The 27247-nt window shown below is 46.0% G+C and overlaps 5 protein-coding genes across 8 annotated transcripts; 3 read left to right on the top strand and 2 right to left on the bottom strand.

Annotated features, from left to right (window-relative positions):
* Positions 1-3001: 3001 nt before the first annotated feature.
* Positions 3002-3628, top strand: LOC112890151 (auxin-responsive protein SAUR50-like). The gene has a single exon (XM_025957027.1). It carries the CDS (start codon positions 3113-3115, stop codon positions 3488-3490), a length of 378 nt encoding a protein of 125 aa, XP_025812812.1. The 5' UTR covers positions 3002-3112; the 3' UTR covers positions 3491-3628.
* A 2373-nt stretch (positions 3629-6001) lies between these two features.
* On the bottom strand, positions 6002-11329 carry LOC112890911 (ribosome production factor 1). Its single transcript, XM_025957789.1, has 11 exons — positions 10919-11329; positions 10754-10834; positions 9714-9809; positions 9487-9570; positions 9332-9401; positions 9169-9251; positions 7478-7557; positions 7254-7352; positions 6893-6998; positions 6340-6429; positions 6002-6245 (listed from the first exon to the last, which is right to left on the bottom strand). The coding sequence occupies exons 1-11, from the start codon at positions 11177-11179 to the stop codon at positions 6207-6209; spliced, it is 1089 nt and encodes a 362-aa protein (XP_025813574.1). The 5' UTR covers positions 11180-11329; the 3' UTR covers positions 6002-6206.
* A 435-nt stretch (positions 11330-11764) lies between these two features.
* LOC112890912 (probable ribosome-binding factor A, chloroplastic) lies at positions 11765-14536 on the top strand. 2 transcript variants are annotated; one of them, XM_025957791.1, is made up of 4 exons: positions 11765-12138; positions 12214-12387; positions 13048-13304; positions 14051-14536. In XM_025957791.1, the coding sequence occupies exons 1-3, from the start codon at positions 11848-11850 to the stop codon at positions 13201-13203; spliced, it is 621 nt and encodes a 206-aa protein (XP_025813576.1). In that variant the 5' UTR covers positions 11765-11847; the 3' UTR covers positions 13204-13304; positions 14051-14536. The 2 variants fall into 2 exon arrangements, with proteins under 2 accessions (XP_025813576.1, XP_025813575.1); XM_025957790.1 differs by having other exon boundaries at positions 11768-12138; positions 13048-13256.
* Positions 14537-15420: 884 nt separating this feature from the next.
* On the bottom strand, positions 15421-21091 carry LOC112890910 (pentatricopeptide repeat-containing protein At5g50280, chloroplastic). 3 transcript variants are annotated; one of them, XM_025957787.1, is made up of 4 exons: positions 19757-21091; positions 17194-18711; positions 16820-16897; positions 15421-16504 (listed from the first exon to the last, which is right to left on the bottom strand). In XM_025957787.1, exons 1-2 carry the CDS (start codon positions 20638-20640, stop codon positions 17391-17393), a joined length of 2205 nt encoding a protein of 734 aa, XP_025813572.1. In that variant the 5' UTR covers positions 20641-21091; the 3' UTR covers positions 15421-16504; positions 16820-16897; positions 17194-17390. The 3 variants fall into 3 exon arrangements, with proteins under 3 accessions (XP_025813572.1, XP_025813573.1, XP_025813571.1); XM_025957788.1 differs by lacking the exon at positions 16820-16897 and having other exon boundaries at positions 15421-15996; positions 16064-16504; XM_025957786.1 differs by lacking the exon at positions 16820-16897 and having other exon boundaries at positions 15456-16504.
* Positions 21092-23190: 2099 nt separating this feature from the next.
* Positions 23191-24586, top strand: LOC112889537 (GDP-mannose 4,6 dehydratase 1-like). The gene has a single exon (XM_025956233.1). The coding sequence runs from the start codon at positions 23227-23229 to the stop codon at positions 24340-24342; it is 1116 nt and encodes a 371-aa protein (XP_025812018.1). The 5' UTR covers positions 23191-23226; the 3' UTR covers positions 24343-24586.
* Positions 24587-27247: the final 2661 nt, after the last annotated feature.

Genomic DNA, 27247 nt, shown 5'->3' with positions numbered 1-27247 from the left:
CTGGGAAACATCCAAATATCACCTTGTATTGAGAGAGTGTGCATGCTGCCATGATATTTGTTGGACCATCCACACAGCTTGGTTTCTCCGGCTGAGAGCGGGAGTTCTACTGCTATTCATGATGGTATTTTACATGGATTTTTCGCTGCGGTTTCTATGATGACTTTGGTATCAGGAATTGTAGGTTGGGAATTATGAAATTACCATATATAGTATCACCGGCTGTTCCCACCCAGCCTGTTTGGAGCAGGGGAATAACTTCTCGAGGAGTTCTAAGGATTTTATTTGGATCCCAGTCCCAACTACTCCTCCTTTTTCAATTAGGGCCCTGAAAAAATATACTTGTAGGTGATTGATTAGCCTGGTCATGTGATAACGCAGAAGTCTTCTTGATCAACTAAACAACTAAAAAAAGACGCACACAAACAAGAGAGCTAGTGTGGCGCATAATTGAGGTACTAAAATACCAAAAGCAACGGACGGCATGAGCCCCAATGCTGCGTATTCGGCTCAACACCACTCTGCTGATGCCCTGCAAACTTCAACGGATGGTATCAAAAGCTAGCTATAGCTAGCTGCAGAGACTACTGATCTCCTGCAAGTCATGGGATCCTTTTCTTCTTCTTCTTGTTCTTCTTCTTTTTTTCCTCTTCTTCATTGCACAGTGTGAACAAGCAGCAGCAAGTGGCACATCCATCTTTGATGGTCCAAGGCCAAGCTCGAAAGATGGCCACCCGTATGAATCGTAGCGTAGCATCATATCCTCCATCTGCCGCCTATCATGAGATGCATCAGCAACAACTGGAGCAACTAGGGATGACTGCCATAGGTTGCCTCTGCAAGTGCGGCGCTCTTTAATCTAGTTACTTTTGCTCTGGCAAAAGATTGTACATTTGTTGCGATAGATGTGCTTGTGCTTGATCTGCCAAGATCAAGGCTTGGGGGCAAAAAAAAAAAGAAAAAAAAGAGGAGATTCTGTGGTGTATTCGTGGCTGAAGAACATTCAGAAAATTGGATACACTTGTATCCACTAACCGGTTAAGATTTTATTGTGTGCTTCTGCAGGTGCTTTCCTTTTCATTCTGATGTTATCTTCAGAGGAACTTTTTTTCCTAAAAAGTTTTTAACTTGAATTCATCGCTCCAAATGGGCCAAAAACCGACAATTTAAATTAAATCCTATCTGGAACAGGACAACTTCATAAAAAACAAACAAAATACAGGGAAAAAAACCCCTCAATGCAAGGCTTCTAGAATTCAGGAAGAGGAATTCAATTCCCACGTTTGAAAGGCCTTGGATTTCCGACAGACCGATGGATCTCCCGTATGGGCTTCTATTTCCATCATCTCCGCCCTGGCAACATGCATGCAACCCTGCTGCATCGATCTGCCTGACCAGTGACCAGATAGGTTGACGTGTGGCGGAGGAGGCGGCGACGCCACCTCCGGCACAGTGGCGATGGGTACGTCTCCAGGGCAAGGGGGATACGGGGGATCGTGGATCGCGATCGGGCGTGTCTGCCGGCTGCGGCGGCGGCGGCGGCGACAACCGCGTCGCGGCGGCCATGCTGGGTGCTGCCCTTGATGAGTCAGATGTGGAGGGAGCACTTTCGACGCTGCATGAGCTGAGCTGAGATTTCAGTTCTCAACTCCCATTCGCTCAAAATGTCAACGCGATTGTTTAGTTTTTTTTTCTCTCTAAGCTAGGGGCCACTGGTGTTTGCGTTACACCTTGGATCGGTTGACCCTGCAGTCTCTTTCATGGGAATTGCATTGCGAAGCCACCGTGTGTGTGCGCGCGCTGGGAGCAGAAAAGGGTGTATGATTTTTCTTCCCCATCTTTCATGGTTGCCTTTTATATCCATCATTGCTTGATGTAAAGTAGAATTACAATTGACAAGAGAGAAAAAAAAAGTTAAAAAGAAATGGCGACAAGGCACGGATGTTGTAAAAAGGGGCTCCAGCCTCCCCTACTGCCCAATGCCTCCATTAAAAGTAAAGAAGGAAGATAAAGAAAAGAGAAGAAAAAGAGGATTAAATGGTGGAGATGGAGGAGGAAGAACCAAAGAACAACCCCCTCACCCTCTAATTCTAATCCTGGACTCCACCATGATGATGGAGAAAATTGCAAATTTAGAACTCCAAACATGGCACTTCGTAGCTCTGCCATTACTAATATCGATATTGTAAAACTGCCATTTGATATATTTCCTATCTTTTCTATTTTCTTTTTCATGTATCTAGCATGTCACTTGACCCTTTTGCCCTTCTGCTTTTTTTTCCTCCTCAAATAAATCAAATATCCTAGTAATTGTATGAAATCGAGAAACATTCCTGCGTTCCAAAGGAAACATGAATCAAAAGGTGCTGATATTTCATTTTTTATACCGGTAAATGAAAGGTGAAAAAACGAACCAGACGAAGGAATGATGAAACTTCAGATAAAGTGGGATCGCATTTGAAAAGAAATACAATAATAAAGGAATGACAACGCTACATTAAGTTTAAACCTTTGACTTAGAGGGAGGCCAACCTGCAAAAGGATAAGATTAGCCTTAATAAGATCTCAAAGTATAAGAGAAGAGAGAGAGAGAGAGAAATGGTTCGGAGGTCCCCTACCCCTAGGTAGGCAGTACGTACGATCAGGTACCCACCATGAGATCCGGCCGGTACACCACGGATTCTTTTTTTTCTCGAGCTCGATGGGTTTCAAATTTACCACGCCAATGAATACCGGCTTGACTCCTGAGACTCCCCTGCACGTAGTACACACAGCGTACGGTGAAAAACATGGAGACAGGTGGTGCGGGCCCCAGGGCCCGGCAAGCCCACGGGCGCCCGGGCCCACCCTGCCGTCCCCCCCGGCCCGCTCCCCCCTCGTCGTCGTACCCCCACCACCACCAACCATGGCCGATGCGCTGTAATTCTCTCATCCGCCGATCCCTCTCCTGCCACTATATATACCACCCCGCTCGCCGTCGCCCACCACCACCGGTCGGTCGCCAGCCGAGTTCCAACTTCAAGTCGAGTGCCCAGGCCTCAGGCTCAGCTCGCTCTCCGTCCGTCGTCGGCAGCTAGCTCGCGGACCGATCAATCTAGAGACTCGCCGGGCAATGGCGATCAAGAAGGGCGGCGCGGCGGCGTCGGGTCTGAAGCAGATCCTACGGCGGTGCTCCAGCCTGGGTCGCCGGCAGCAGCAGCAGCAGCACAGCGGGTCGTACGAGGAGGAGGAGTACGACGAGGAGGAGACGTCCGGGCTTCCGTCGGACGTGCCGCGGGGCCACTTCGCGGTGTACGTGGGCGAGCGGCGGCGGCGGTTCGTGGTGCCCATCGCGCTGCTGGACCGCCCCGAGTTCCGGTCCCTGCTGCGGCGCGCCGAGGAGGAGTTCGGGTTCGCCGGGGCCGGGGCCGGCGGCATCCTCGTGCTCCCCTGCGAGGAGGTCGCCTTCCGCTCCCTCACCTCCGCACTCGCCTGCGGCGGCGCCCGGTGAGCGCTGCACGCGCGCGTCGCTACCGCCGCCGCCTCACCCGCCGGCAGTGCAAGCGCGCGTGCGCCTGTGGCTATTCGTTCGATTCATTGATTTGGCTGGCCCGGCTAGCTATAGCTCGCCGGCGAAGTATGTAGTAATCACACGTGTACCGTGAAGAGGTTAATGGTGTGTGTAAATATGGAGAGGATTAGAGAAGACGACGATGAAGTAGTGGTGCATGCGCGGAGGATTATATTAGCGCGCGCCCGCCCGCCATTGGAGAGAACCGTCGGTCGAAGAAGGAGAAGAAGATGGAGAGGACGCGCGGGGAAGACGATCAGGTTGTTTGAGATCGAGAGGTGGCATTAGCTTCGATGATTAGCTAGCTAGCAGTGTCTAGCTTCTTCCTGGCCTGCTAGCTGCTGCGTGTACGTTGTTTGTGATGGGTTCTACTTCCTGGCCTCCACACGCATATCATCTTTTTTTTTCTGTACATGCAAAGAAGCTGCCCGCCGGGTACCTGCCCAGATCATCAGAGCTTGCAACCAGCCGAGACCGATCAACCAGATGCATACATGTGTGTTTTCCTCTCCTGAGATTCAATTCTCTTGCCAAAAAAAAAATGATCGGTGATGATGTGATGTGATGTTCCTGTTATGGTTAGCTTGCTCTCTACGTGCCTGCAGCCCCTGCATGCAGCATGCATGTGGGTGACAGTGAGAATCAGTGGCGTGCAGCTCTCAGTCGGGCTTGATTGAGCCGTCGTCGTGTGGAGCAGAGCAGGTACCGGAGAAGGAACGTGGTTAGGTTGTGTTGATCCATCAAGGATATCGGCAGCGTCGCTCTCCGGGCTGGTTTCCACTGGCGATCGTGCGCCGTGTGCTCCTGCTGGCCACGGTCTTGCTAGCCAGGCACAGGCAGCATGCGATCGGTGAAGCATGCTGCTGGGGTGCGACGAGCAGCAAGCAAGCATGCCTACGCGTACCGGCAGCAGCTAGCACTAGCATGGTATACGTGCAGTGCAGAGAGCAGCGGCAATGCAGGACTCCGGAGACAGGGGAACCGCGCGCGGCGTTTAAGGATGCACGGGTCACACGGACCCGCTCCGTTCCCGTGTCGATCGAGTCGCTTTTTCACCAGCAAGCGCAACAACTTTTTCTTTCAGAGGCGCGCGATCGAAACGAGGTTGGGCGCTCTCGCCGGCAGGCTGGGCTGGGACCCCGCGCACGCACGGCCACGGGAGTTGCTGGTAAACCCCCCTGCCGCGGGGACGTACGGCGCGGCCGGGCCGACCCCTGCCAGCCGATGCCGATCCACCAACCGATCCGGCATCCGTGCCCCGCCGCGCGTGCGTCCTGCCGCAGCACCTGGTGGCTGGGCACGGCGACGGGCGGGCGCGGTGGCGACCCCCCCGTCTCGCCTTATCCGGATGCGGCAGTGGGGGGGTGCCATGCCGGAAGCCGGATCCGCTGGCACGGGTCACGGGCGCGCGGCTGGTTTCTCGCTCGCTGGATCGCCGCCGAGCACGACGCCAGAGGCCCGGGCCAGCCGGAGTTGCGGGTGCGGCAGCGCCTGGCACCACCACCTGCGCGCTGTCGCTCTCGCCAGGAACGTCACCTGCGGCGCGCTGCGCCAGAAGAAGGTGGACGATGGGATGGGAAGAATCGCCCACGGTTTCACATGCGACCTTGTGGGCGCCGGGGATCAGGGTTGCCGTGATCGCGTGCCGCCGCCCGCCGGTCCGTATCCGTCGTCAGATCCGTACCCGTGAACGGTGTAGCCCCAGTCTTGGTACGAGGCAGTGCCTGAGGAGCAGAGAGGGCTGCACCTGCAGTGACCGGCGACGAGACGAGGCGCCACCCATTGAATTCCGGGCAGGTAACGTGCCGCGCCCTGCCGCCGGGGGCACGGCACGGGGGCGGGCAGCCCATGTGCGGGCGCCCGTGGCCACGGACGACGCGCCGGCCGGAGCCGGACCACCCGAGGAACAGGGGAGGCGGGTGGCCATAACTGAGCGCAAGGGTGGCAGCCCGCACGCGCCGTCGTACGCTCCGGCCTGCACGGATGTACGTGCGTGCGCCCATGGATCGCCGGCCTGCTGCCTGCTGGTGGTGGAGTCTTGGACCACCACCCATCAGCCCATCCATCAACTGGTACTACAGGTTGCCGGGCGGGTATTAGTTCAAGGCATTGTTTCGGATTAACTTGAGACTCCGAAGCTCTCAGGTCATTCATGGAGATGTAGACCTGCCACGGGGAGGAATTTGATCTCCGGCAGCAACCGCGCCACGGAGCCAGTGGAGCTGACAGCAACCTCAGGGTTCTTTCTTGGCACGAACATGGGGGCATCCAATGATAAGTTGTTGGTAGATGGTGACTGCAGAGTGTGAAACAGAAACAATTGAGGTGTCATCCGGCTCTTGAATGGACGACAACGACCTTTGCATGGAATTGATTTTCAGAACATCATGCGCCGGAACCAGTGACCAAACAAGAACAATGTGCGCCTTTCGCGCCATTTCACCCCAAATGTTAGATGAAAATGAAGACGGGAACAAAGTTCTATTAGCTCATTTTGGTTGGATCCACAAAATTGCTTGGACAGGCATCATTGCATCAAAGTCTGTTACATCCATTTTATCGATTCTACGTGCGAACGTAGCATCCTCTCTACAGAAATTTGAAAGACTCAACAGAACAACTCCACCCGTTTGGGCATCAGAGTCTCCATGCTCCATCACAAGAAGAATCTTCTCCTGCTTGTATCCATGTCCGGCTGTAATTTGTGCAAGCGTTTTGTTTATATCAGCAAAATATCAGAGAGTTTTGTATTGTGTGGACGTGACATGGTAAATGAGCAGCGACAGTACCTTGTGAACCCACTCGTACTCCCCGCTTTTCGTGTCGAAGGTCCCATGTTGCAAGGTGAGCAGCTTCAGAGTGAAGCGAGGACCACATTCCTGTGCCATCAAAAACAGTTTGGACTTACTGCTGAAATCATCCGTAGCAATAATGCAGAGCAGTGGATCTAAAGTGAATCCCATTTGCTGCAGCTGAGGAATATATCGCATTTGCTAACGTCCAACTGGCAGGATAGTGATATGGTAAAATCTGACACGCAAGACATCATAACAGACAGTAGCTATTAATAGGACCTCAAAAAGGACTGGCTAGCCTAGAAACATGCTCAACCCCATGTTGATGTTTTCAGGAAAGTTACAGGGAAAGATGAGGATACATTGTGGATAGTGTTGTTTCAATATATTCCTTTTTTTTATATAAAAAAGTGAAGCGCAAAGTGACCATGCAACCAAGAGCTGAAGCAGCTGACACTTAGGTTGTTTGATTTCTGATTTCTAAATCAAAAATGCTTGCAGTAAAACTGTCACATACTCTTTGGTGCAAAGTTATAAGCTGCCGTACCTGAAGGCGACAAATCACTTGCTTCTCAGGTTGGCTTTTGCTTTCAGATGTCTTAGCTTTCTTGTCCTTCGAAGCAACCTTGCTTTCTTTTGTCTCAAAGATGTACCTAGTGTACGTTCCATAACAAAAATTAAAATGCTAGCTGTAACACATTACCAGGTACTAAAAATAAAAGAAATTCCACAGATCAGCTTGCCTATGAGCTAAGGCGATGTCAAACTAGTGTTTACTAAAAAAAATCATTTACTAGATGACTAGACCGGCACCCAGGCGTACAACAGTTGTGTAGACATGCATAATTTTTTTCACAAAACATAACTCCCAATCAGGCTTATTCCTAATTGCATTTTGGTATGTGCACCTGTGATGACGGAAAAATATGTAGTCTCGCTGATTATGGAAGGTCACAACACGGCGCCCACGGAAATTGGGGTCTTGGGGAAAGAGGGATTGTATCATCCTGAAAAAATGAATCAGGGAACAGACACATGTAAAGAAAATAGAAAGAGACCGAAATAATAAAACACTGGAAAGGGGCAACAGGCCACCTTTCATTTAAAAAAAGAGTATAAGTTCTCAAATCACCTTCCAACACGATGACCGAGGCGTGTAGTGAAATTGTTCAACACTAGCTCTGGCTTATGACTGGTAGGGTTGCCATGGTTCTGTAATGTAAGGAGCAAACAAAAAAGTAAACCAACATAACCAAAATGCCGAATCCCCCAAAATAAACACGCTTATCGCATAGGCATAACAAACAAATCTAGATATACAATGAGCTACTGAAATAAGTAGGCTAGCGAAATCCAGAGACAACATTCATAAAGATGTTCATTCTGGTATAGAATTGTCAGCTTGGCATCAATCTAGAAGGCATTGGTTATCAACCACTTCATCCGCGCAATGATTTCATACAATGCTGTAAAGCATAGGAAATTAAAACAAGGACATGTCTTGTCAGAAAGAGACATGGACCAGCCTATAGCAGACATGCCATATGGCACCGAACATAGCCATATGCATGTTTGATTTTTGGGCACAAAACTCATATGCCTAAGGCAAGCTAGGGACAACCTAGAGACAAGGAGGATGGGGTAATTGATGGCATCTTGATTGGTGCACAATTTTCTTGCACCTTTTTGTCTTGAAAGTTAATGGTGTGATGATGGCAAAGTCGTTATGCTGCTATGAACCACATGAATAAATAATTTTATATAATTCATCTTTGTGCCATGCATGATCCTTTCACTAATAAGCATGTAGAGTATTGTTGAGTTCCAAATTGCCTTCCTTACAACAAATGAAATAGGGAGTTCAAAATTAAGTGGTTTATATAAGACTTGTTTAGAAACAATTGCTTTCTTGTGTGTAACAGTACTATGCCCTTTCTCCCAATAAAATTGAAAATTTACAAGACTGTTATCCAAGGACTTGACGATGAAACAAGGAAGGACATCTAGGTACTCTGTAGAGTTAGACCCTAATAACTTGTAAAAGCATTTCAAGAAAAGAAGTTTGCAAGAATATAACCTACTATGTACAATCTTGTGCATAATGCTTAATGAAAGACCAAGGAAAAACGTGCTCATCGGGTCAAGTTCACAACACGAACACATCAGAGGTGGTTCCAATTCAAATAGCAAACAAACAGTTTTTGGGATTTGAGACAGTAAATAACAATTGATGTATAGATCCTCCGAATGACCAAGTAGCATTACTTTGTGATAAGGGCAGCAAAATCCAATAATCATTTCCACATTTCTTTAGAAAAGCAAACTTCATGGGCAGCCTGGTCTGCTCTGATTTGTGCTGGGTTCAGGCCTAGTCACCTGGCCGGACCAAAAATATGTATATGTGTATTCATGCATAAAACTAGTATTTTATTTGGAGTATATTACATATTTCTAATATAATCTATTTAAAAGCTAAAAATAGAAACAAATCGGAGCTTTTCAAGGGATCATCACAGGCTCCAGGAGCAGTTTTCTTATGGCAGAAAGTGGCTCAACTGCTCAAGCTATTAAACAAGTTCTGTTCTTCACAAATTGAACGCGCAGGTACTCATATTAATAGAATCCTAAATAACTCGGTAAAACGCAAGACTTGACATCATTAAGCTCACAAGTTTGACCAATGCCTTTCACAAAAGGTTTCGATCCAACAAAAGTTGACAAAACGAAGGTGTTTAGTAAGTTGCCATGACCAAAACTGTTGAAAACAAATTACAGAACTGATAATAACAAATAAGAGGAAATAGAGCACTGAACAACATGTACCTTTATGTCCTTCCGTAGAACAAGTTTGGATAGTTTGAAATGTGCAGTGGGGCCATCAGGTAATCCAATGATAAGTAGAGCATCTGACACATAAAAACAAACCAGATGTCAACAAGCAAGCTTAAGCTCACCAACTTTTAGCGCCAATGTGATGAATTCATACCAGGCTCCCTCCGATTTGTGTGAACAACAATAAGTGAGGTGAAATCCCGATTCTTTGCATATTCCACAATCTGAAAAGAAATGTATTTGAATGCATGTGGAAAGGTGCCTCACAGAAACAATTGAATAGAACATTAACTCAGTAAAATAGCATACTTTCTTGAGTTCATATGTTCCCCTTTTAACATAATGCGAATTCGGTATTACTTGCATTAGCTCCTCAATAAAGGCAGGTCCCCTCTGAACATATGCAAGCAGAAAGTATACTGTTAAATCATGCAACATTACATGAACGTGAAATCATCACAAAATTAAAACCAGCAAAATAACATATGGAGAAGAAAATTCATGAAGCGGGGATAAGAAGCACAGAAAACAAATACCCCTGAATTGAAGCGGCATGTGGTAATCAATACTTTCGGGATTATGTGCTGTTTTAGAACATCATTGAACTCATCTGCATCATTTCCTGCAAAAAGCTGCAGACAGGAAAATTGTTCCATAATTAACAAATCTAGATACTGTGAGAGGATAAAAGTTGATATAATGGTCCAAGTAAAGCATTCAGCAAACAGCACGACTCCCAAGATAGAATATAAAATTTTAGATTGAGTAAATGATATAGTGATCCAAATGATCATTCATCCCACAAAGACAGTAGACTAATAGAGATTCCTAATACTATCCAACAGAAAGTACAACTGTATTAAAAAGAAATCAAGTTGAACAATGAACAGAATGCACAAGAACAGCTAACAATTACTTAGTAACAAGATAAAGACGGGCACATGCAGTTTCACGCACATAAGATGGTGCTGCACACTTGCACAATCATACTAGACTGAATCATTAGGGAAGGCAAAGCCGATAGCATAGTTGTTCTGCTACAGTATATAACATAAAGGTTTCTCTTTGTCTCATTGTCACTCTTATGCTTCAACATTTTAACTTCAAATGGATGGATGGTGCTTCTGTATTTAATTTTCTGTGACTTTTTTTATTATGAACATTGTCATTATTAATACATTTGACGTTAGTAATCTAAACATCGAATCCCCAAAAGTATTGTATTAGTTGCAACGCTTTTGCACCAAATCAAACATATCACTGGTATCTGAATAGCCTTATGTTTAAGCATGGCGTCTCTTGCGCTTGGCCGCATCCTACTGCAACATGCTCAGTATTTAACAGATTTAAAAGGTTCTTCAGGCGAGCAGCCTCACAAACAAGTGAAACATTAACCTCGACAGTGCACAATAGACACCTTACTGCTGGCCTTAACCATATGGCAAGTCAAAGTCTAAAAACAAAGTATGGATGCTTAAGATTCGCTCCATTATTTGGTAAAACTAACAGTTCAATATTCGGTTGGTTCACAACATTCAAATTAATGAGGTAATCAAATATGACAGTCCATACGAACCTCCTGATCGTCGGGCCGGCACACGGTCTCATCGGGCTCCCTGGTGTTCTCGATCGTCCGCGGCACCTGCCTCTCCGGCGGCTGCAAACACCCGAGACAATCAAAACCAAACCAAACCTCCAAACTCTACAGGGGGCGTGGGCAGCTCGAGGAACGCTTGCTTGCCTGTTCCCCAAGCTCTTCGGCGCGGCGGATGGCCTGGCTGCGCTCGCGGGCGAGCTTGCGCTTCTCGGCCTTCTTCTCTCGCTTGAGCTTGGCGTGCAGCTCGCTGCGCTTGTCCTTGTTCTTGATCTGCGACGGCAGTATCGCCTCCGCCTTATCCTTCTTCGCCTTCTTGCCCTTGCGCTCCCTCCTCCCCTCGCCCTCGTCGCCCTGAGGCGGCGCCGCGTCGGAGGCAGGCTGCTTCCGCTTCTTCTCCTTCGCCATCACCGCCGGCAGGTCGCTGCGAGTTAGCGCGGCGAGGGTTTAGGCGCCGGCGGCGGCGGCTAGGGTTAGGGGCTAGCGAGGCGGGAGCGAGCGCGCTCTGAGCGGCGTGGCGCGTGGGCTGCTGCTGCTCGACTCGTGGACGGGGAAACGAGAGGGTTGCGCTTTGGGCTTAAGTCTGTCAGAATGGGCTGGAATTTTTGGGCTTAATCTGTGAGAATGGGCTGGAACTTTTGCGCTTAATCTGTGAGAACGGGCTGGAAGTAGTAGTGGGCTTAGATCCGGGAACTGAGCTCATTTGTTTTCACAAACTTTTTGTGAATTATTCCTACAGCATTTTTTTAAATGAAACTTCCTTATATTTTTAAATGCGATTTGAATTTTGAGTACATGGAAAATCAGTATCTAAATAAAATGAAAAATGCAACGGCTTAGTTATTAGATATGCTCTCACATAAAGCCTTGAAGAACTTTGTAGCACTACTTGGATATAGTTCAATTCGAGAGTTTATTACTTATCAAAAATATCAAGAGTTTATTTGAAAGACTATTCAAAAAATCAAGAGTGGAGTAAAAGACGAAGATATTGTTCAACCCGACCCGACACCACTATCCCCTTCGCCTCCCCCACTCCCACCCGCGCTCCCGACCGATCGAAGCTTCCCGCCGCGATGTTGCCGTGCCGCCCGCTGGCGCCGCCACCGCCTCGTGCTCTCACCTTCGCGCGGGTCCCGCCGTCGTCGCTGCGGCCGCCGCCCTCGTCGCTGCGCGCGGTGCGGTGCATGGCGAAGGAGCGGCGGGTGCGGATGGTGGCAAAGCAGATCCAGCGGGAGCTCGCCGACATGCTCACGCGCGACCCCGTCCTGCAGCGCGCGGTCCTCCCCGAGGCCGCGCTCGGCGCCGACCGCTACCTCTCCTCCCTCACCACCATCGCCGACGTCGAGCTCTCCAACGACCTCCAGGTCAGGTCGCCCGACGCTCGCGCGCCCAGATGACGATCGGCTTGCGCAGGTGATGCTGAGTTCCGGTGTGCGCAGGTGTGCAAGGTGTTCGTGTCCGTGTTTGGAGACGAGAGGGGGAAGAAGGTGGCCATTGAGGGGCTCAAGGCCAAGACCAAGTATGTCAGGAGCCAGATAGGCAAGCGGATGAAGCTGCGCCTCACGCCAGAGATACGGTTCATCGAGGATGAGTCCATGGAGCGTGGAAGCAGGGTAGGATACATATTTATCTATGTATATTGGATTCGAATATACCGATTTCTTGATGCTTCGAATTCTGTTGTGCATTCCTTTTCATTACTTTTTCTTTGGGACCACAATTAACTTATAATTACTTTGAACATACCTTATTTGCTGTCCACGGTACTTGTTCCTTGTTGCCATCACAGACCAGAACTATCAGTGGTTCTTTACTTTGAACTCAGATAGGTGCTTTTGTTATATGATTGTTCAGTATTCGGGAATCTGTTTCCCAACATGTGTCCACCACAACATGTGCTCAGCAACTCTCGTACACCCAAACACACACACACACACACACACATGCTCGCGTGAGCGTAGGAAATATATACTTAGCACTTATTCATCATTGTATTTCTTCCCCTACTAATTGTGATACAGGATAGTAGTTTGTTTCTCTTTTGAACTTCAAACTCAAAGGACAAGGAGCATGTGCATTGTTATTTTTGGTGAAAATTAGAATCATCATTATGCTTTATGGGGATATCAGAACTATAAGGCCTGTCAGAGGAAATTGTATATCAACACAAACAATTTGATGCGCTGCAGGAGGTGTATTGCCACAGATGATCTTTTTTCAGGTATTTGTATGTACTGGGAAAATATTGACTAATTATATCTGTCTTTTCATAGATCCTTGCTATACTTGACAAACTAAAGGAGGAAAGGGAGCAACAAGAAGGAAAAGATGGAGAGGAAGATGCAGAAGGTTCATATATATCAGAAGAAGAAGATGGTGACTGGGATGCAGACGAGCCTGATGAGGAGGACATCATTTATGTAAAATAGCCCATGTTTTCTAGGAACTTGGTCATCATTCATCCTACCTCAGAACACTGCAGGTGTGCTTCTAGAAACTGAAGTTGCGTGTTTATGAGGCCTTTGACCAGGTGCCACCATTAGCTTAGAAATTGTTATGATGCTTTCTGCTTTCAAGTGCCTGGACTCGAAGCTAGGTTGTGTGAGTACCTCCCTAAAGGGTTCGGTACTCCCCTCCCGTAAGACAGCCAAGGGAATGTGTCCAACCATGGTCTAGTTTTTTTGTTATTCTGTGTTTATAGATTGTCTGACATCAAGTTGAAGCACTTCTAATGCATAATAAACTACTCTGCATGCCATGTGGGAAAATTAGGTTGGGAACAACTGCTGGATTTTTTTGAAAAGTAAACAAATTAAATTGAGTCAGAGGACAAATGACCAAAGGAAACTGATATGACTTTTAACAAAACAAATGTAGACCAAGAAATGACTTGAGAGTCAGAGGAATGATATGATAATAGCATCACATATATACTGAACTTTTGTTTGTTATTCGAAGTTGCGCTAAGTGCATTTGGTTTAAGTCGTTTTAGTTGTTCAGCAAACAGAGTGTCTATTGGAGCCACAAGATAAGAAAGTGTGGAATTGATGCATCTTTTATTTTTCAACTTCATATGTTTTACTTAGAAGATATGAATGAATAATTGTTCAGCTCCACCACATACTATTTCTTATCTGACTGTGTTGGAGGTTACCAGTTGTACTGATTTTCTTTGTAGTGATCATGCTATATAGAGTTATGCATCCTCAGTCTATCAATTTGTTTTGTAATGCATAGTACCAGTAACGTTCTAATTGGTATAATTAAACTGTGCAGTTCTCTTCGGAGTTCAATCCAGTGAAGTATGTCAGCATTTGAAGGGCTTTGCAGAGCCACCTCTTTTGCCAATTGAAGCAGGTCATATCACACCCCTGCTGCTGATTAGAAGCTGGTCACATCCTTTATTCATGGATCATCGATGCGGAGGATATTTTAAAGAGGACTCCTGAAGATATATAATCATTTTTCTGTCCACTGGATCGTGATATCTGACCATCAATGCAAGATAGTTTTGACTGATGTGCATTACGGTGTTATGTTAACTAGCACTCGTAATGTGTATCTTTCTAGTTTTTTTTTCCCGAGCGTCTGACTAGTTATCTTGCTGTGTTCCAGTCTCCAATTTGTTCTATAATTTGGGTACAGTCTTTACCACTTTCTCTAAGACATTATGTAATAGGGTAGCATCAGTATTATTTAATGATAAAAGTGCACTTTCTCATCTGAGCTAGTACAAGAAAATGATCTGGGCAAAGTTACAAATGTACCCTCAACTGAGCTTCTTATGGAAATTAGTAGTCCTTCTTCCTAAGGTGATCTGCCTTTTGAGCTCTTGATTTTGTGCACTCCAGCATTCCTTTTCAGTTTCAGCCTTTCCTAGTGATCATTTCCATTAGCTAGGAGAGGATTGTGAAAGCTGAAGAGCACCGTGGTGATCCAGTCTGCTGCATGTGCCTACTTGTTTTGTACAGGTATTATGAAAACCGAACAACATATTTGCCATCGTGAAATTGCAACTGGTGCTAAGGGCTCATCTGGTTCAAGCAATCAGCTGAACACACGTCTAAAGAGGATGAGGTGCTTGTTGCAAGCACAAGCAGCTCAACTGATCTGGTAATTATTTCGATATTGGCTTGTTTTGTGAACTTTATAATCAGTTTCTTGAATGTTTTTTCCTTGTGAATCAAGAGAGACTACTGAATGTGCACCCAACACTGCAGACTGAACTGTGTTGAAAAAAGAATGCCCAAAAGGTTCACTGAAGCCAAGTCACGTTGGAATACTTTTAAGAGTGGTGAACCACTGAATGTCCTACGATTGGCCCTGTTTTTTTTTTTGTCAGAATGAGATCAGTTGACCTCATTTATGCAGAGTAAGCATGTAAGCCTGAAGATACTAAAACCTCCTAAGAAGGGAGAGATTTAATATTTTGGCGAGTTATTACTGTTGCAGAAGGGAATGCTCAACTCACTGCCAAGGATCAAAGTGCTTGACTTCCCTCGTTACTGAATGCACAATTGCCAAGTCATTTCTTCAGTTACTGAAGCATTTTTCTGGATAAAAAAAAGGCTGTGGTCTGCAGCGCATTACACATAAGCCAGTACAGAACAAAATTTAATAGTTTAAAAAAGTTCAAGCATCAAAGGTAATAAGGTATCACTGTCACTAAGATCTCAAACAGTTCAAGACAAAGCAGGAAAGCTGACGCCAAATCGGCATGATATGAATCAATTTGTCTTATCTGGCAAGAATAAAAGGACCATCAAATGCAATAAGGGCAAAGCAGGAAAGCTGATGATACAAGTCGGCATGATACAGATAGCTGATCCAGAGATCTGAACTACATATACGAACTCAGTACTCATCAGTAGTAGGCTAGTAGCTGAATGGAGCTAAAGGAAGAGTCCGAATCTAGGAGACTCCTCCAAGAACAAAGGTTACAGGCATGCATTACAGGAGGGCAAAGGAAGGTATACTCATTGACTCTCAAATCAAGGAAAGATGCCATTTCGCACATTGATCTGTGGATGTTGCCTGCACAACTATACTTTAGGGATTCTAATAATGCACATTCCCACCTGCTAGTGGTTCCTCTGGTAAGAATTTTTAGAATTTTCCATCTTTCACTTCATGCATCGCTGCTGCTTCTGAATGCCAGAGTACAAGCTGTCAATGCGTGCATGCAAATTGCACCAACACCGTCCTCACCATACACTTCATATCTGGAAAACGGCAATGACTAATTCCAGTTGAAACATGAAAACGTATGAGTACTCTATAAATCCTTACATTTCACTGGCACGATTTTATACGTGCTTCCTAGATAAAGGCATACTGTACTTGTGTCTTCAATCTGTTTTTCAAGATGATTGCTTCATACTCTTTCAACTTATTGTTTTCTTTGCCTTCGTTTTGCAGATAGCCCTGACAGTTGGAGCTGTCAAGGAAACTCTTTTTGACACCAGCTGTCAAGGAAACTCTGCAGAGCCATCTGAAATACTATACTCTAGAGTATTTCTGTTGTTCTCTGAAGACTGAAACCAATGCACTGGTGCTCTTAGCTCCAAATTCTGGAGCACAACAATTTAAGTTTTATGAGTGAAATTCCTGTGTAGCAAACTTGCACCTTTTTTTCGTTTCAGTGAGAGGAGGTAGCAGCATTGCATTCAGACTGTAGATTCTGCTTGTCTTTGATTTGTAGACATCCTCTCCATATTTCTATATAAGAACCTGTCAAGATAAAATCAAATTGCAGTTCAACATACAATTTATTGTAGACACACACACACACACACACACACACACACACACACACACACACACAGAGAGAGAGAGAGCACTATTTTGTTTGATCAACTTAGAAGCATATGTATTTACTGTAGTGCTGGTGATCGATTCCATATTCAGCTATCCAAAAAACAAACTTAGAAGTGAATCAGATTCTATCGAGTTCAATTCCATTCGGAATTAGAATTATAACTTAATTACTATAATCAAATTCATTTTCTAGGATCCAAATGGACCCTTAGAAAAACACATGATTACCATGTGGCAGCTGTTACAAACTTAGGAGTTGCGAAATATGGAGTGTCAAACTTATGAGCAACATCTCTTCTTGAAATCCTAAAGATATAAAAAAAAGCAACAGTTTTCAATTCTTAAAATATCAAATAACATGGAAAAGAGGAGCTTGTAATTAGTTAAAAAAACACCACTGTATAAGATTGATAACAGCAACAAAAGGTGACTACAAACTCAACAGTTCAAGTTGATGTCATTCATCATTTAATAAGGTTACAATGATATTGCTTTTTAAGTGGGTCATTTCACAATGTTTGTGGTACAAAATGACCAACCATCAAGTTTAAAAGTGTAGTTTTTTTCAGGATAAAAATAACAAACAGATGTAGTTCATTTACCTGAATGGTTTTTGAGGCCAATCATGTTCAAAGACAAACCCTTAAAGTTGATTCAGGTTTCTGAAGAGCAGAAAAGGAAAATGCATATCTATAACACAGGCTCCAACTTAACATTTCAACTTTCAAGAGTGAAAATGCAGGGACCATGAAATAGGATGTAAATCTTGAACACAATTGAATGTACACCGAAGATAAATTCACAAATATCTTTTTCTTTGGTGTCCATAAGTTGGGTTCAGCATAGACCGCTTTCTTCTGTTCTTCCAAAACTCGTCTTTCTTTTCCTTCCTAGGTTTTAAGCCAGCCTTGCCTTTTATGATCCCTTGTATTGCACTCTTGTCCTTTATATTCTTTCTTGCAGCCTTCACATCCAAAGTATTCAACAGTTTACTGTACGACCTAGGATCAGGTATTTGCCCACTTCGAACCATCTGCTTGTGGTAATAGAACGCCCTTGAAAAGTCACGAACACGGGCATATGCATATATCATTGTAGAATATGTAATGGAGTCTGGTTTTAGTTCCAGAGCAGCCATCTCTTTCAGGAGTTGGGGCAATTTGTAATGCTGTCCCCCTCTGCCATAAGCATTCATCAAAATGTTATATGTCATGACAGTAGGCTTTAAACCAATCTTTCCAAATTCATATATAGCATCCCTTGCCTGATGGTACAACCCATGTTTTGCTAAACAATCAAGTACCATGTGGAATATGACTCTTGTTCCGCCAACCTTTTCATCAATCATAGTTTTCCATGTCTCCATTAGCTTCTCTGTGTCACCAGCTCTCCTAAGAGTGTCAATTAAAGCTGTATATGTTTCTAACGTAGGTTTAAGTCCTTCTCTTTTCATATCCATATATATGGTATGAGCTTTTTCATGTAGTCCATTAACAGCATATGCACAGAGTAGTGCCGTGTATGAAGAAGATAATGGCTTAATGCCATCCGCTTTCATCCTCAAGAAAGCATCTTCAGCCTTTTCACACATTTTCTTTTGCCGACCATAGGCTCTTATGAGACAATTGTATGATCCAGCATTTGGTGTTATACTCAAATCTTGCATCTCCAGAAGTAACAACTCAACAACTTCTGGCTGCAATCTTCTACTGTAAGCATCCATAAGGATATTATAAGTTGCTATTGTTGGTTGCAAACCTTTTTCTTTCATCTCAACAAAGAGCCCCTCACCTTCTTCAATTTGGTTAGATTTGCAGAATGCCTTCAATAACATGTTATATATGCTTGTGTTTGATGCAATTCCTCTCTTTTCCATTTCTGACTGGATGATTAAAGCTTCCTTTCTGAGCCCCTCACAACAAAAGATATTGACCAAAGCAGCAGCAATATCCAAGCTCCAGTTAACTCCTTTTCTGTTCATCCGTTGCAAAAACTCCCATGCATCCTTAGCAGATGCCTTAGTCTTCTTCATAATATTAAGCATGATTGAGGATGTCCTGTGATCAGGTTGGACATTGTTCTTTTCCATGAGCTCAAAAATTTTCCAGGCACCATCATATCTGAAGAAAAGTAGAAACATGCTTATCATATTGAACATTAAATAACGAATACAAAGAAGAAATGCAGCACATTTTCTGCCACACCTATTCATCATTAGTTACAAATGTAGTCACCTACTTGATCTGAAGAGTGCTCGCATCATTATAAAGTAGTTACTAAACAATGTTTCTGCATGCAGTCTGTTATCTCCAGTTATATATTATTCCATATATGTTGCTCAGATTCTATAAAAATGGAAATAGTGAGATAAATCGAATTGACTTGCATATCCTGTTGATTACCTAACAACACCAACCTGGAATTCATTATCACATTTTTTCAAGCCATCCAACAGGCACAAATTCACCAGCAATTACTAATACATAATGCTTGAAGTAATCAAGAATCTTCCTAAAAGAAAGGCTTGATTAAATAATACACAAAAACACCTAAAACATTGATCCTCCTTAATGGACTTATCAAGCAAGAGAAAGGCAGTTTTTAAATTAAGTATAACCCTATTATCTTTTTTCACTGACCATTGGCTTATATATGCTTTCTCAGATCTAGCTTTACTAATCTTTAAATTTTGAGCTCATCGACCATGCACGTATATTTCTGCCCATTTTTTTCCTCAATCTGGACGGAGATTCTGCCCAATTTTTCATGAGCAAGTTTCTCTTCATCTCTTAAACTTTCAACCTGATACACAAATTCATCCTCCACTTCCAAAACTTTTTCGAAAACTTGAACGCAACTGTCTACTTAGAATCTCATTCATATGTATCTGACTATATAAACCAATTAAAAAAGGAAGAAAAATTTGTGCAACAAGTGTAGAGATAGTCCTAGTTATTACCTATCAAAATTTTCTTTCCTAACATTCAACAGTACTGACTAGTCAGCTGTCATGTAGGTCCACAAATCTTCATCTAAGTGATTATCTAAATCCACAGAACATGTGCTAACAAACCTTAAACTAATCATTTTTGAATGGTATGAATAATGCATAGAGAATAGCACTATAAGTCCTTGACACCAATCAAGATTCAAGAGAATGCTCACCTCTCACAGCAGGCAACAGCAGATATCGCGGCATTGTAAACAACTGCCTCGCGGAACTCGCTCTCAGGAGGTAACCTTGCCACAATCTCCAAGACCTCATCAGCCATCTGGCACCGCCCAAGCGCAACAATACCTGCCAACCACACCTGTGGTGACACCGGCACCGGCTGCTTCCCCCGCAACCACTGGAACAGGTGCACACAGCCCAATGCCAGCCCCTCTTCAGACATCCTTCTCATCAGTTCCACGCAGGCCCCCTCGCTGAGGTCCTCGTGGCTGTAACCGGCCAAGAACTCGGTGAATACTGAGTCCCCCGCCGCCGTCCTCGCGAAGGTGAGGATTTCTTCCATGGCTGCCGTCGTGGTGGTGCAAACGCCGCCCACCCCTTCTTGGCTTGGCAAGAAGGAGGTCGGATCCAACCATTGGCATCCTCCTGCATCGTCCTCCTCCCCCTCTTCTTCTTGGTAGTGCGGTTCCTCGCGCTGCGTTCGAAAGGGGCTGACAGGCGGGTCCCACTCGCCAACCCCCTCTCCGCCTTCCTTCTCATCCTCGTCGGATTCTTGGAGCCCTTCTTCGTCCTCCGAGGCGTCGCCGCCCTCCCCATCAATATCATCTCGGAAGGGGCTGGCAGGTCCGCCCCAGCTTTCCACCGACCCCTCCCCGTCATCGTCGTCGCCGCCTTCGTTTCCCTGTCCTTCCAAGGAAAGATGCGGAGGGTAGGCGACGGGGTACCTTCGCGGCCGCGGGGTGTGGAATTGGGAATGGGAGTGAACGAAGCATCTGGAGGAAAACTGGGGGGATTTGGGAGTGCAGCTAAGGCGGAGGGTCCAGAGAGATGGGGAGGTGAAGGAGAAGGAAGGCAGCTGCTGGGCCTGCAGCGCCATCTCCGGCGAGTGGCAAAGGACCAGGAGCGAACACACAAGGGGCTGCTGCTAGAGTTTGGGACTGGGAGCAAAAACTGTTATAACGGCACGAGGAGGCCACGCCGCCATCCCGACGACAACTCCGGGACACGGGGGGAGCAGGCGGCGGGTGCGGCCGGGGACGAGGAAGGAGGGCGGGGGCGAAGGCGTGACGAAGAAGATCACCAGAGTTGGAAAATGAGATGGCTGAGGTCGGTGGAGGGGCTAGGGCGGGTGCGAGCTCTAGTCCCTGGAAGGTCGCACCGGCGGCGCGGCGGTGGCGGCGGCCGCCGGGCGAGTTGCGCGCGTGCGCGCCTGGGAGGATTGCGGCGGAGGATAGGATTTCGAGGAAGGGGATGAGCCTGGGCCGTCGATCGAATGGATGGACGGTCCGAGTGGGTTAGACAGCAATAAAAGAAAAGAAATGATCTGGAAAATGAGGTGCCGTGGTTTGTTCAGGTGAGGTGACCGACTGACCGTCAAGACCTTGCTTTTCAGCGCCTCGTCTATGCACTCTAGTGATTCTTTACGGTTTAGGGTGCGTTGGTTCCCATTATACACCTCTAAAAATTTTTAGAGGGCTCGGTCACTCTCTGAAGAATCGCAGTTTTATTAGAGGCCGGATTAGAGCAAGGATAAGATAAGAGTAAATGGAATTCTCTGTTCGGTGCCGAATCTCTAAAATTTAGATATTTCGGATTTTAGAGGGGTGAAACGAACATACCCTTAGATTCGTTCGGTTACACGTGCATTTATTCTGGATTGAAAATGATTGATATAATAAAAAAATTATGATAGCTACAACAAAACAAAACAAAACATCGAAATTCATTCCACCGAGAACTAAATATAATAAAATAGAATTATAATAAGTACAATAAGAAATTGGAATTGATTCATGGATTGATTACCGCTCGAGCCACCGACGGTTGGAGCTGCCGGGGAACGAAACTCTGCCGTGCCGTTAGAAACACTGTACATATGATGAGCTTCTGAGCTCTGAACCATGATGGCTGTGAACTTTGTGAACAGGTGGCCGCTTGCATCGCACCGACCTTTGGCACCGAGCCACCGACGTTGGATCAATGGAGGCCACTGGCCATGGCTAATGGCTTTGCTTCGAGCCTTCCGACATGGCACGTGCCTGGAGAATGACACTGCCTAGTCCAGCCTCTCTTTTTTTTTTCCACTTCGTCATCTCAGCACTCAGCTTGTTGCTCTGAACCTTTGACATGGCATGTGCCTTGGCAACGCTGTCTCATGAAAGTTGAAGGCGAGAGGGAGAGCGGAGAGCCCTTCTTGGTTTCTGCAACCGGCGTTCTGGACATCTAGGATCCTGCGCCCTGCACCACTGTTTAGTTTAACCGTGGGCAGATCTGATCGGCCCCGTCTGCAATTTACAGATTCCACTCGTAGTATCCGTGTGCCCTGGCCTTGGCTAATTCGTGGCAGTAGAAAAGTACTAGTAGAATCCTCTGGCAACGGGTCCATTCATTGGGACGATGGCAGAACGGAACGGAAGCCAAGTCCTAGAGCGTCGCTCCAGGCGGCCGGTCAAATCGAGGCGCCTCGCCTCGCCTCACCTCCCCTCCTCCCCTGCCCCCTCCACGGCTCGCTGCATGTCGCAACTTCAGCTGCTTCCTTTTTTTCTCTTGCAAACTTCAGCTGCTCTCGACTGCCGACTGCCGTTTTGCTTTGCCATAACGTCAAGTGTTATGATTGAAGAGCCACCATTACTGTGGTGGGTGGAGACAGAGATACGAGGGCCAGCCATCAAAGTTTAAGGATGTGTTCGTTTTCTTTTAGAGAGGTCTAAAAATTCTAGAGTGCTCACTCGCTCTAAAGAATCGCGGTCTTATTACATGCTGGATTAGAGGGCTGTTCGGTGCCGGGTCTCTAAATTTTAGATATTTCGGATTTTAGAGAGGTGAAATGAACGGACCCTGAATCCTAAGGTATGTTTAGTTCCCAGCGCAAAAACGCAAAAAAGCTGTAAACGCAAAATTTTCGAAAAAATATTGCTAATTTGAAGTACTAAATGAAGTCTATTTACAAAACTTTTTGCATGGATGAGCTGTAAATCGCGAGACGAATCTAATGAGCCTACTTAATCCATATTTTGCAACAGTGATGCTACAGTAACCATCCGCTAATTATTGCTTAATCATGGATTAATTAGCATCATTAGATTCGTCTCGCGATTTACAACCCATCTGTGCAAAAAGTTTTGTAAATAGACTTCATTTAGTATTTCAAATTGATAAGATTTTTTTGAAAAATCTTTTTTATGTTTACGCGCCCCGATCTAAACAGGCCGCTAGTATCTACGAATTCCCATGATTCGTTGACAAGTCGTCAAAATGGAAAAGAGAATTAAAAAACCATCCATCCTCTTCCCATGTTGCGCATCAGAGTGGACCAAGACCCCCGTCCTTCGGCTCTGCACGCGGGCCCTACAAATACTCCCTGCCTCCCTAAATTTGCTTCCCATCTCTCCGCTCAGATCTGACCCCCCCCCCCCCCCCCACCCACCCAACCCGAGGCCAAACCCACCTCCCTCCCTCCCAAATGGCGCACTCCAACGGCGACGCCGCCGCCGCCGGCGACGGCGAGCCCGCCCCGGTTCCGCGCCCCCTCGCGCCGGCGCGGAAGGTGGCGCTGATCACGGGCATCACGGGGCAGGACGGGAGCTACCTGACGGAGCTGCTCCTCTCCAAGGGGTACGAGGTGCACGGCCTCATCCGCCGCTCCTCCAACTTCAACACGCAGCGGCTGGACCACATCTACCACGACCCGCACGCCGTGCCCTCATCCCCGCGCCCGCCGATGCGCCTCCACTACGCCGACCTCTCCGACTCCTCCTCGCTCCGCCGCGCGCTCGACGCCATCGCCCCCGACGAGGTCTACAACCTCGCCGCGCAGTCGCACGTCGCCGTCTCCTTCGAGATCCCGGACTACACCGCCGACGTCACCGCCACGGGCGCGCTCCGCCTCCTCGAGGCCGTCCGCCTCGCGCGCAAGCCCATGCGCTACTACCAGGCCGGCTCCTCGGAGATGTTCGGCTCCACGCCGCCGCCGCAGAGCGAGGACACGCCGTTCCACCCGCGCTCGCCCTACGCGGCCGCCAAAGTCGCCGCGCACTGGTACACCGTCAACTACCGCGAGGCCTACGGGCTATTTGCCTGCAACGGCGTGCTCTTCAACCACGAGTCCCCACGCCGCGGGGAGAACTTCGTCACGCGCAAGATCACGCGCGCCGTCGGCCGCATCAAGGTCGGCCTGCAGACCAAGGTCTTCCTCGGCAACCTCTCCGCCGCCAGGGACTGGGGATTCGCTGGGGACTACGTCGAGGCAATGTGGCTCATGCTGCAGCAGGATCAGCCAGGTGACTACGTCGTCGCCACAGAGGAGTCACACACCGTAGAGGAGTTCTTGCAGGCTGCATTTGGGTATGCCGGGCTCAACTGGAAGGACCATGTGGTCATTGACAAGAAGTACTTCCGGCCGGCGGAAGTCGACAGCCTTAAAGGGGACTCGACCAAGGCGAGGAGGGAGCTCAAATGGAAGCCCAAGGTTGGGTTCCAGCAGCTCGTTGAGATGATGGTTGATCACGACATTGAGCTTGCCAAGAAGGAGAAGGTGCTGGTGGATGCTGGTTACCGTGATCCCAAGCAGCAGCCTTAGAAACAGCACAAATGCCCTGTTGCTCTGTTGGAGCTTGAATTTTGGGATTGTTGCCTTGTAGCTCATCATTGTGATTCTCAAAGTAGAGGTTGACTGAGGTTACTATTGTTATTTTTCTTGGGTCAGAAATAAGAATGCTTGCACTTTGATCTCACAGTATCTTCATTTGCATTTTCTTCTGATTATGTTATGCTCTTTAAGCCTTTAACAAAATGAATGAATCCATGCAATTCTTGGAGGATCATATGGGTGCTTGATTTCTGCTGCTGATTTTGGGAGCAAAATTGTCATTCTGATAATGCTTCAATTTTGTATTGTTCTACATCAGCTACTTCAGCACATGAACTTTAGCCTGCAGGAAAGTGAATCTCCACTGCTCTGGTCTGAGGTTCAATATGAACCGCCATCCTCATGCTCCTATCTCATGACTTCATCAATGGTAAAGTCTTCTCCAGTTTAGCACCCAGTCTTCTTACTTGTCAGCATTGGAACCGGAGTATTTTTCCTGATCTGAAACCAATAACAAATCAACAATACCGCTGTATATGTTTCTTTTTGATAAAGCCAAGAGAGTTCATATATGCTCTTAGCACAATGGGCTTCATGACAAGCACTGAGTGTTGTATTACCTTTTGGTCATCCAGCTGCTTAGATATCTATAAATATCGGCGAAGAAGCATAATTTGTTTTCATTTTCTGAAAGTATGGTGCTAAATATCTGTGCAAGTTCATTTCCAGTGTAAATAGAAGAAAATGTTTTGATCATCCCATGATGTATTCTGTGTCCTGGGTTTTCAGTTACTTATGATTTATGAAGGACATTCTGCTATAGCCTCTTACCATATCTTTGGTGTAATTTTTCAACACCAGTGTTGCTTGATTGTTTTTCTTTTTGGCGAGTTTGTCTCAAAATTTAGTCTGCGTAGCATTTCAGGCCTGACTATTGTGTGACACTTTTAGGCTTTTGGCACATAGCTTCAGTCATTTGGCAACTGGATTATTCTGTGAGTTTATCTGAAATACTCTATTGCATAAGTGGAGTTACGTTAAGCCCGCCGAGGCTTGACTGGGTTATGTAGTGCAGTATCTGCATGCAGGTCTGCCACATCCATGTAATGTGTCTATCGGCAATGTTCTTTTCTTCTTGTACCATTCGATAATATGGCAACATGCTAGTGCTATTGTGCAGGTACGGAATGTACCTCATCCTTAATTCAGCTTGCTGTCCAAAATGGACTGTCAACATGCTACCACACGCCCAATAATTTTTATGGACCGCAATTTTTCCTGTAGTCGTGATGCATACAGTATATGGGCCTTGGTACCATTACTACTTTACAAGAAGTCTCTGCAATTCTTTAGAACCAACACATTTGTTGCAGTTATGGAGTTGTGGATGCATGACTAGGTCCAATATCATTCAAATCCTATATTTTAAAAAATAAAATAGTTATGTGCATCCTTATTTAGTGTGGAGGCCAGAGATTAGCTCCATTATTATTTATTAAAATAGTTATCGTGCTAATTGCATTCGATTAATTGAAATAAAAAGCATATCCATGCAAAAAAGTATTTATACAAATGTACCTTTCATGTATTCGATTGATGCTGCCAGTGTACAGAACTGGATGCACCTCATTCTTTAATTCAAGGATGCTCTCCAAAATAGACTATGCACATGACGTCTAATAATTTTCATGGGCCATCAATTGTTCTGGCCAAAATAATATTCCCAACAAATGTTAATTCGGACTATTTAGCTTCTAGTTTGGCAGGGGCTGTTTGGTTTAGAATTTGACATGCCGCTACTTTGCAACCACTTTTCAATACACCAACAAACTTATAGCACGCTCTTTAGCTCACTCATCTATAGTAGAAATATAGCACATAAGTATCTCTCTCGTATGGCCAACAATAGTATACAAATATATTCTGTTTATAATCATATAAACTTAATAGATTTGTGTCTAAATTATGATTGTTATAATAAAATTCAATTCTAAGGTTCCAAACGGGGATGCTAGAGAAATACACAAATCCTTTCTAAAAAAGTATAGCATCCATGATCACAATACACCTAGAGAAATACACAAATCCTATATGACGAAAAGAATACCAAGGTATCCGGTTGACAGCCAACACATAGATATTTTCCTACATTCTAGCACTCGATTTTGTGAGCATGCAGGCTACTCCCTTTTCACAAAGATTTGTTTAGAAAGAATTTTAATATTTTCTAGATGTTTAACACTCAGACCATAGTGTAGCAAAAGTATTCGAGAGAAGTTTAACGCATGATTTTTTTAGTTACACAATATATATTTAGAAATTACTCAAAAAATCCCTATAACTCTAATATAACTTAACAACCATATCTCCATTTATCTAAAAAAAATATCTCCAATATAAATTGGTTGTAAATATAGAGGTGCGAAAATCAGGTGCCAAAGCCATCTTGTCGTGTCCAGCCCACTCTATGGCCCATACACGGCCCATTTCACCGCTTCAGCTGGCCCATATGCTCATCATCATCGACATCATGCGCCGTCACAAAAAAGAACGAAAAGAAAATAGAGTCCCGTCAGAGCGGCGCAGTCGGCTGTAGTCGCAGGCGGCCGCCGGCCACGTGCCCGGCCGTGAACCCTAGATGACGCCGACGAACGGTGCAGCAGCGCCAGAAGTGGTGGCGGAGGCAGCGCTGGCCCCCGAGGTGGAGTCCGAGGTCGACGCGTTCCAGCGCCAGGTCGACGACCTCGTCTCCAAGACCGACGTGGTAACCCCCTTTTCCTCGTCCCCTAGCCCCGTCCCGCCTAGCGTCGAAGCGGCGATCCGGCCGTGGGGGAAGCGTCGATCGGAATGTGCTTTTGGGGGAATTCGGGGAAATTTGTGAGTTTCTTTTGCGCGC

The sequence above is a fragment of the Panicum hallii genome, chromosome 4 (assembly GCF_002211085.1).
Source record: "Panicum hallii strain FIL2 chromosome 4, PHallii_v3.1, whole genome shotgun sequence".
NCBI lineage: Eukaryota > Viridiplantae > Streptophyta > Magnoliopsida > Poales > Poaceae > Panicum > Panicum hallii.
Note: the sequence above shows the minus strand (reverse complement) of the source record. Positions and strands in the feature narration are given on the sequence as shown.

What these genes read in the sequence shown, in the direction of transcription:
- LOC112889537 (XM_025956233.1), top strand. Translation starts at nt 23,227, where the DNA reads ATGGCGCACTCCAACGGCGACGCCGCCGCCGCCGGCGACGGCGAGCCC.
- LOC112890151 (XM_025957027.1), top strand. Translation starts at nt 3,113, where the DNA reads ATGGCGATCAAGAAGGGCGGCGCGGCGGCGTCGGGTCTGAAGCAGATC.
- LOC112890910 (XM_025957787.1), bottom strand. Translation starts at nt 20,640, where the DNA reads ATGGCGCTGCAGGCCCAGCAGCTGCCTTCCTTCTCCTTCACCTCCCCA. An exon ending in GCTGTTGCCTGCTGTGAGAG is followed by an intron (nt 18,712 to 19,756) that starts GTGAGCATTCTC and finishes ACTTTTCTTCAG; the next exon opens with ATATGATGGTGCCTGGAAAA.
- LOC112890911 (XM_025957789.1), bottom strand. Translation starts at nt 11,179, where the DNA reads ATGGCGAAGGAGAAGAAGCGGAAGCAGCCTGCCTCCGACGCGGCGCCG. An exon ending in CTCGGTCATCGTGTTGGAAG is followed by an intron (nt 7,353 to 7,477) that starts GTGATTTGAGAA and finishes TCATTTTTTCAG; the next exon opens with GATGATACAATCCCTCTTTC. An exon ending in ATATTTTTCCGTCATCACAG is followed by an intron (nt 6,999 to 7,253) that starts GTGCACATACCA and finishes AACGTACACTAG; the next exon opens with GTACATCTTTGAGACAAAAG.
- LOC112890912 (XM_025957791.1), top strand. Translation starts at nt 11,848, where the DNA reads ATGTTGCCGTGCCGCCCGCTGGCGCCGCCACCGCCTCGTGCTCTCACC. An exon ending in AGCTCTCCAACGACCTCCAG is followed by an intron (nt 12,139 to 12,213) that starts GTCAGGTCGCCC and finishes CGGTGTGCGCAG; the next exon opens with GTGTGCAAGGTGTTCGTGTC. An exon ending in CCATGGAGCGTGGAAGCAGG is followed by an intron (nt 12,388 to 13,047) that starts GTAGGATACATA and finishes GTCTTTTCATAG; the next exon opens with ATCCTTGCTATACTTGACAA.